Genomic DNA, 9,808 nt, shown 5'->3' with positions numbered 1-9,808 from the left:
CAAGCGGTGGGGCTAGTCACTATAAAAAGTTAACCCTAAACAGTTTTGAGAAGCGTTGGTGGCCTAGTGGTCCCAGCGAATCTTCTCACACATGACTACTCGAGGTCGCCAATTCGATACTCGGGGACAGCAGGGTGGTACTATGCCTCTCCAAATAAATCCTTCCTCATACGAGTAGGGGCAAGCGGTGTATACCAACCGTATGTCCAAGCCGGAGGGGTTTCCCCATACGAGTAGGGGCAAGCGGAATATACATTAATCCGTAGGTCCAAGCCGGAGGGGAGGGATTTCCTGGATTTGGGCCGCGCAAGCGGTGGGGCTAGTCACTATAAAAAGTTAACCCTAAACAGTTTTCGAGAAGCGTTGGTGGCCTAGTGGTCCCAGCGAATCTTCTCACACATGACTACTCGAGGTCGCCAGTTCGATACTCGGGGACAGCAGGGTGGTACTATGCCTCTCCAAATAAATCCTTCCTCATACGAGTAGGGGCAAGCGGTGTATACCAACCGTAGGTCCAAGCCGGAGGGGTTTCCCCATACGAGTAGGGGCAAGCGGAATATACATTAATCCGTAGGTCCAAGCCGGAGGGGAGGGATTTCCTGGATTTGGGGCCGCGCAAGCGGTGGGGCTAGTCACTATAAAAAGTTAACCCTAAACAGTTTTGAGAAGCGTTGGTGGCCTAGTGGTCCCAGCGAATCTTCTCACACATGACTACTCGAGGTCGCCAGTTCGATACTCGGGGACAGCAGGGTGGTACTATGCCTCTCCAAATAAATCCTTCCTCATACGAGTAGGGGCAAGCGGTGTATACCAACCGTAAGTCCAAGCCGGAGGGGTTTCCCCATACGAGTAGGGGCAAGCGGAATATACATTAATCCGTAGGTCCAAGCCGGAGGGGAGGGATTTCCTGGATTTGGGGCCGCGCAAGCGGTGGGGCTAGTCACTATAAAAAGTTAACCCTAAACAGTTTTGAACCTTTTTCTCTCTCTTAATTAAATTCTCTCGCTTCTCTCTAGCTCTCCTTTAACCTAACGCGTTTCCTCCGCCGCCGTGCGCCTCGCCGGTAGGCGGAGCCTCTCCCCCCCTTATCTCTTTTTTTCATGTTTGCTCCTTTTCTTCTCCAGTTATGTGAGCCGATATGTCTGAGTTCTGGTCGTCTATAGCAAAATCGTCGCTCAAATCCGCCGGTGGTGGTTCTTGAAGTCGGTGGAGGCTCTAGATCTGGAAGGAGGGCGAGGTTAATAGGCTGGGTGTTCGCTTTGGAGTCGGCGTTTAGGAGCTTGCTTGCTTCAACCGGTGTTTTTCCCTTTTCTCCGGTCAGCTTGTCAGCGGTGAAAGCGCGTGTGTCGGTCTCGGAGGTGGATCCTTCAGATCTTGCGTTTATGGGCTTCATTGTGGATGGATCTGTCTTCTCCGGCCTCGTCTTCTCTGGCTTCCTCCGTGGAGTTTTCCGGTGACTCTGTTGGATTTGAACTCTTCTCCATCGTCTTTTGCGGCTCCTTGACCAGTGGGGTTCCAAGGCGTCTAGAGGTTAAAGCAACACCCTTCGGTTCTCGTCGGGTGCGCGTGTCTGGTGGGTTAGTGGGGTCGTCTGGTCAACGTCTCACTCTCTCCCAGTTGGCGGCGCGTGTGGAGTGGACTATGCGCAGCTCCGGTTCCAATCCTCTCAGATTGTTTCTGGTAGGGGTCTATCTTCTTTGCTCTTTCTGATGTTCTACCTGAAGTCGGTGAGGAGCTTTTGCTAGGTTCCGCTTTCTTGCTTGATTACAAGGACGTGACCATCAAGGCTCCGGTGGAGTCGTGTTGTATCTATGGTGAAAGGCAGTCTTACGAGCTACTGCGTTAGTGGCCGCGACGGCTTAGTAATCTGTGGGTTCGGGATCGAATTGCATTTGATTTTGGACTGTGCCTTGTTATCTTATTTTTTTCCCGAATAAATGCTCGGTTTGTTGAAGCTGGTGCTTGACCAGTGGGACTGGCTGGCTTCGTGTTGGTGGATGCTATCGTCGCCTTCTGCGAGCTGTTCTTGGTCGGGCTAGATCTTTTAGAGCAGATCATCGGGGAGGCCAAAATTACCGGGTTCTGTCTCTCGTTTTAACTGTGGCCCTTCCTTTTGCGGCAAGTAGCTGTGCGGTTTAGTTGAGGCCTCTGTAGGCGAGCTTTGTTTTGTTGTGTTGGTCATGTTTAGACTATATCGTGTTGTTGTTTAGTTTTTCTTTTCTTTTCTCTGTTCCTTGTTGTCATTGTATTTCTGTCAAAAATCTGAAAATTGGTAATAACATCTTTACATTTTTACCAAAAAAAAAAGAAGAGAAAGTAGAGTGGACAAGGACGTCATATGCTTAGTTTCTTATATGAATTCCCTGATTAATTGACGTCTATGATTTATATCTTTTTTTGTAAAAAAAAAACTTTATTTTAAAGTTTGAATTTTTTTTTCTATCACGACAATAACTAATATGAAACAGAGAGATTAATTAGTTTATTTGATCATGGAATTAAGAGTGTGACCGATAAACGAGGGTTTTCCAGATAAATAGTGTCATATGCTTAGTTTCTTATCTGAACTAGTATATTTCCCGTGCTACGCACGGGCATTGTCTATATATATATATATACATTATAATATATAGATGATTTACAGTGAATAATTGTCATTGTGAATCATAAAGAGAAAACTAAAATTTCTTATTTAATCTTAAACTGCCATTGTGAATCAAAAATAGAAAACTAAAATATGTTGATCCGAAAGTAAACAGAAAATAATATCACCACATTTCTGTAATATTATAAATACATAAAATAAAATATAAGAAAGACAAACCTGGTTATGTAAGTCTTGGTTGAGAGAGTATACATGAGTCTTTTCGGGTCTCTCCTCTCACCCGAGCTTCTTAAGCTCTATTTGTTTTTCTTCTACTTTTTCGAAAGTATTAAACTTTATTTGTTATCTTCTAGATCCGCGTTGTTTGTTCTATTAATTAATTTTTAGACAGGAGTGGACAAAAAATCCAAACCAAACCGAACCGATCCAACCGAAATTAAACTGACTCAAACCAAACTATGCTCTTTATATAATCTAATTAGTTCATGTTTTATTCAACCCGAATGGTTCGGTTTGGTTTGGGTTTAACCGAACCAAACCAAACCAAACCGAGAACCTAATATATTTTTATCTATTATATATTAACTTATTGTAAATTTTAATTAAAGTTTTGTTTCCATTTTTTTAACTTCATATAATTTTTAAAAATTCAAAATATGATACAAATAATACTATTATATATATTATTTAATTCTAATACCTAAAGATTGTATTCAAAACAAAACCCAAAATAAAAACTATAAGTATCTAAATCGTAGCCGTTTCATCTCATCTTTTTCCAATATCCATTGTCTAAAGGTAAAATTATGTAACAAAAATATTGTTTGATATATTTAGTTTTTGGATACATTGTTTCTTTTTTTTTCACTTTTAGTAATATTTTTTTAGCTAATAAAGTTTATATTCCCACTCTATCTTTTATAGTTCGCATACCCAAACTACACCGAATCAAACTAAACCATAATAAAGTAAAACAAACTAAATTAAAACCAAACCGAACTGAATCTAAACCAAACAAAAATAAACCTAAATCGAATCCAAATCAAAGCTACTTTCGTTTTAATTGGGTTGAGTCTTATAGAACCCAAATTAACCAAACCAAACCAAACCGAACCCGAAATTAAACCGATACACCGATTTAGAACCCAAACCAATGGTTTAATCCTTCTCAATCCGTGTAGGTATTTATATTGGCGTATGTACCTCCTTCTCTAAAACCTACGCCGCCTTTCCCATCCCCTTTCCTTCTTCGATCTCTCCAATGGTATAACTCTCTCTTATTCCTTCTTCGATCTATCAATACACCAATGGTGAATAAAATCTCGAGAAAACTCTTCAACATACGCTATTTCTATTTGATTAAAGTGATTAACCTTGAAGAATAAATTAAGAAAGACTTGGATTACGTGTATCATGATTGTATGTGATCTGTATAAATAAAATGTTTTTATTGGATTTTGAAGTTTTTTCATTTATTGACATGTCCTCTCCACATGATTCTAAAAATCCTATGTGGCAGAAGCTGGAGAAAGGCTAGCGTTATTACTGTGTGGATTCCCTGATTAATTGACGTGTATGATTTATATCAGTCAGTAAGAGTAATTTTATTGCTGATATCTCAACAAATTTTCAGAAATTAAAATAAATAGAAAAGAGAAAAGGATAAACTAAAAGAAGGGTTTCTATTATAAAGTATTTTTTTATAAGGGAAAAAAATATTTTTTTACAAAAAAATGTGTCCAAATATCATTTTTGATTGATTCTCGTCATGCAAAGTATCACGAATTACGCGCGCAAGCGTAACCTGTTATTCAGTTCATGGCGACGCTAAACCGTCAAATGAAATCTCATTTTGCCTTACAACTCAAGTTACACAACCAGAGCCAGACCTGGGTTGTTTGAGCCCTATGCAAAATACAAAAATATATACTAATTTTTATTGAAAAGGTTAAAAGTTATTATAATTTGTATTATAGAAACTTAATCTTATTTTACAAAAAAAAAAAAAAAAATTAATCTGATTGTTGTCAGAAAAATATAAACTTAATTCCAAATTACTACCATATTTATAAATAATTTTGCATTCTAATTTTTTTTTGATCAAAACATTCTAATTTATCTTTTATGAACTTTTTTTTATTTATACTTGCACATTTATACATATCACTATATATACTATATTTATATACATATATATACACAATTTCCAAAGTTGGAGCCCCATTGAATTGTTTCAAAATAATTGGGTTAAACCCGTCTCTGTATACAACGGTTATGAACTTATGATATGCCCTGTAATTAATACGATGAATATCAGCACTTATTATTCCTCTGTTTTGGATTATTTAGTATTGATAATAAATGATCAAGTTATACGTATGCAAAGTTAAACAAAAGATGACTACAAAGGTAAAGATTAATCCTAAAAAAAAACAAAGGTAAAAAGATTAATAATGCAGAAAAGCGTTACGATCATGGACTTTGTCGTCTATGCACAACGAAGACATTATTCTCAATTGTCCAACGCTCTTACTGCTAGTAAATACAATACTATATAGTGCTGCAACCGTGCACCGAACATATTGTATGGTTTATTTTCCTAAAATAAGAATCAGGTATTAATATGAAAATCTTGATGTCGTATGCTGTGATCGAATACATATTACCTACAGTCCTACACCAATACATACGTTTTTGATGTTCAAATCAAGTAAAAATAAACGTTTTTAATAATTAAACACGCATTTAATTCTATAGTTTATAGCTATCATGAATAACAGTATTTAGAAAAGGCATTGAGTATCTAAAATAGTATATATACGTATATGTGTGTAATTAGAAGGTGAGTCTGCTTATTAAAATTACATTTACAAATCTAATGAATTTAGAAGATTGACTCTATGAAATTCCATTAATTTTATTTAACGGTCAGTTATATATAGTTTATAAATACAGTTAATTCATAATGGTAACGGTCACGAAAAGTTAAGCTAATGGCTTATGACATTTATATATCTTAACATTATACGTTTTTAACTTTATAACCATTTTTAATGGTCTTTTGAAATGAACATTCAGTTTACATCTAATTCCATGAATGAAAATGGAGCTTACGTTTTGTTTTATAAAATGAAAAGTTTTGTAAGTGGTATGAAATCTTAATCACTTTAAATATTTGTACTTTTAGGTTTTGATGTGTATTTGTCTAATAGATTGGTGAATAAATAGTCTTTAATTCATTGTATTTAATCAACTTTATTTTGACGGCATTTAATCAACTTTTTTCTTGTGGCTGAAAGGTCTCTCTTTACCAAAAAAACTTCCTAAAATAAAATGTTGATTTGATTTATGATTAATCAATTAAAACAATTAGCAGCACCCACATAATTCACAACACAAAATGTGATGGTAAACCTCAAGAAAACGAAGATTTTGTGATATCTTCAAAATGTTTTGCTTTGTTTTTCTGTTGCATTTTTTGTCATATGTTACTTTCCTGCTATAGCTGTTTTACATTTAAAAGATAACTGTAATGCTTAGAACATGTAAATTAATACGCAAAGTTGTAGCTAATAGGTGAAGAAATTACAAGCTCAGTTTTGAATTATGTAATTTGCATATTTCAAGCAAGCAAAAGCAAAATACATCAAGTATAAAGTACAATACTGATGGTAAAACAGATGAAGTACAAACATTAAAAATATTAATGCAAATTTCAATATTCGATGCAAATCATTTTTAAATAAACAATAATCACTTTTTACAATCATATTTTGATAAATAAATCAAGACAATCATTTTTCTATTTTATATAATATATAATTAACTTTAAATGATATTAACATATATATAGCAATTTTATTATGATTATCTAATAAATAAGGTTTCATACTCATATTATAATCATTTGTATCTTTTTAAATCCATTCATAAAAAAGTTATATTTCGCTCTTTAATAATTTTATTAATTTATAATTATTTTTAAAAAAATTAATGCAAATTTCGAAATTAAAATATCAACTTTTCGTTACTTGTTCATTTTGAAATTAAAATATTTTTATTTTATATAGTATATAATCTGATCTAAAAGATATTAAAATAAATATATATTTGAATCTCAAAATCTATTAAAGAATACTTCATGCTCATATGTTTTTATTATCATTTATATCTTGTGAACTATTGATCGTAAAATTTTCTGTGTGAGTTTTTTAACAGTTTTAGTAGTTTATAGTCGTTTTTTAATTCAAAATATAACATATACGGAACATCCAAATTTTATTATATGAGTTATTTGATTATTTAATATATTTTAATGATATAAAAATTGAAAAAATATGATGGAGAATTAACAAATTGTTAACAAATATTATTAAAAGTCCACACTAAATTCTTTTGTATCAATTGTTAAAAAAGATACAAATGATCACAAATGATCATAAGATTTTATATGAATATAAAAAATTTATTATACAACATGTAAAAAATAAAAATGATTATTTTGATTTTATTTACCATAAAATGATTGTAAATAAATAAGAGTGATCAAAACACACCAACTTAATTATATATAAAGATATTAACTAACTTTTCAATTATTTAATATATTTCTTATTTTATTCATTCTACGCAGACGCGCATCTTAACATTTCCTATCTAATACAAAAGACAACATTCCCTTTGGAATATAAATATACATATATATAATATAAAATAATGAAATAATGAAATAATTTATAGTTTCTGAAATAATCTTTATAAATTGACAAGAGGGACTTCCCATTTTCCTCTATATAAACACCTGAAGGCAGCATTTCATCTCAAACCCCACAGCAAAAAAGCCACTCACCTTTTATATCTCTTTCTCTGCTTCCATGGCTACCAAGCTCGATACAAGCAGCTTCCTCTTCGCTGTTTTGTCCAAATGTAGCCTCCTTAGCCAAACCCATCTTGCTTTATCTCTTCTCGTAGCCTCCATGGCTTGCCTCGCGGTCTCTCTCTTCTACTGGTCTCATCCCGGAGGACCCGCATGGGGAAAATACCTTTTCCATCGCCGTCAACAAACTGCCGTGATTCCCGGACCAAGAGGCTTACCTTTTCTCGGAAGCATCTCTCTCATGTCCAACGCTTTAGCTCACCGCTGCATAGCCGCGACCGCGGAGAAATTCGGAGCCAAACGTTTAATGGCGTTTAGCTTGGGTGATACTCGCGTGATCGTCACGTGCAACCCTGATGTAGCTAAAGAGATTCTCAACAGTCCGGTTTTCGCTGACCGTCCGGTTAAGGAATCAGCGTATTCCCTTATGTTTAACCGGGCTATCGGTTTTGCTCCTTACGGCGTTTACTGGCGAACGTTGAGGAAAATCGCGTCTAATCATCTTTTCAGCCCGAAACAGATCAAACGTTCTGAAACGCAGAGACGTGTGATCGCGAATCAGATCGTCAAGTGTCTCGAAAAACAGAGTAGCAGCAACGAAGGACTCTGTTTTGCTCGTGACTTGATCAAAACGGCATCGCTTAATAACATGATGTGCTCTGTTTTCGGAAAAGAGTACGAGCTTGAGCATGAGCACGATGAAGTGAATGGGCTTCGTGGTTTGGTCGAAGAAGGTTATGATTTACTCGGAACACTTAACTGGACCGATCATCTCCCGTGGCTGTCGGAATTTGATCCTCAAAGAATCCGCTCTAGATGTTCTAATCTTGTACCTAAAGTAAACCGGTTCGTGAACCGGATTATCTCTGACCACCGTGCTCAAACTCGTGACTCGCCTAGTGACTTCGTTGACGTATTGCTCTCTCTTGATGGTTCGGATAAGTTATCCGACCTGGATATGGTCGCCGTTCTCTGGGTACGTACATGTCTTTTTTAACTTCGTGTAATAAAATAGACACTGTTAAAAATACTAATAAAATAGACAAAAAACAATAAATCATTTTTAATAAATTTGTTTGGAGGATTAGTTTTCTTAACAAAATTATTATTTTATTAATTAAATAATGCAACTATGTGACAACATGAATAATTATTCTCAAGTATTTACATTTTTGTGGATTTTACAGGAAATGATATTCAGAGGAACTGATACGGTGGCGGTATTGATTGAGTGGATTCTTGCTAGGATGGTGCTTCATCCAGATGTTCAGTCAATGGTTCACAGCGAGCTTGATCAGAACGTGGGAAGATCAAGAGCCGTGGAAGAATCTGACGTGGCGTCTCTTACATATCTGACTGCTGTTGTGAAAGAAGTCTTGAGGCTTCACCCGCCAGGCCCACTTCTGTCGTGGGCCCGCTTAGCAATCACAGACACGATCATTGACGGCCGTCGTGTACCGGCAGGGACCACCGCAATGGTGAACATGTGGGCTATAGCACATGACCCACAAGTGTGGGAAAATCCGCTGGATTTTAAACCTGAACGGTTTGTAGCAAAGGAAGGTGCGGTTGAGTTCTCGGTTCTTGGGTCGGATCTGAGGCTAGCACCGTTTGGGTCAGGTCGTCGGGTCTGCCCTGGAAAGAACCTTGGTTTGTCCACCGTGATGTATTGGATTGCGACGCTCTTGCACGAGTTTGAGTGGCTTGCACCTACCAACGAAAAGACGGTCGACTTGTCCGAGAAACTGAGGCTCTCGTGTGAGATGTCTAATCCTCTTGCGGTTAAGTTGCGCGGCAGGCGCGGTTAAAGCGCATGACAAGATTGTTATACACTGAAGGAAAAAGAAGCTAGTGTGCGAGGCATAAAAGAAAATAAAGAAAGAAAATTAAAGGAAGACAGGCTATGAAAAAAGAAGGCTATGAACACTTTCTTAATACGTAACGTGTGTGGTTGTGTGACGAGTGTATGTATTGTGAATATAATGAAAACATTAATCAATACTATCTGGATGTCACAGAAACAATAGTTGATACTGCAACTTATATGTAGTTTTCACTTTTCAACTCATAATATTACTACTTAATTAACTCGTTTGAATGTTTATCTTTTGAAAACATAATTAATATAAAAAAACATAATTAATATACTATGGTTAATAATAACTTCGTAATTACGGGAAACGTTCTTTGCTTGAACGCGAACACTTCCTCGATTACATGCAAAAAAGTATAACACTCTTTCCTCCCCTGAACATACAGATAAACAAACTCATTCCCGTCAAATATGTGTATTAATTTTAATTTACTTTTAGTCCGACAAGACACAT

The 9,808-nt window shown here is 35.9% G+C and overlaps 1 protein-coding gene across 1 annotated transcript; it reads left to right on the top strand.

The window, feature by feature from the left end:
• Positions 1–7,417: 7,417 nt before the first annotated feature.
• Positions 7,418–9,579, top strand: LOC108861133 (cytochrome P450 78A9). The gene is made up of 2 exons (XM_018634959.2): positions 7,418–8,457; positions 8,669–9,579. Exons 1-2 carry the CDS (start codon positions 7,480–7,482, stop codon positions 9,287–9,289), a joined length of 1,599 nt encoding a protein of 532 aa, XP_018490461.1. The 5' UTR covers positions 7,418–7,479; the 3' UTR covers positions 9,290–9,579.
• The last annotated feature ends 229 nt before the right edge of the window (positions 9,580–9,808 follow it).

Source organism: Raphanus sativus, chromosome 5, assembly GCF_000801105.2.
Source record: "Raphanus sativus cultivar WK10039 chromosome 5, ASM80110v3, whole genome shotgun sequence".
NCBI classification, from domain to species: Eukaryota; Viridiplantae; Streptophyta; class Magnoliopsida; order Brassicales; family Brassicaceae; genus Raphanus; species Raphanus sativus.
This window is presented reverse-complemented; position numbering and strand designations above follow the sequence as displayed.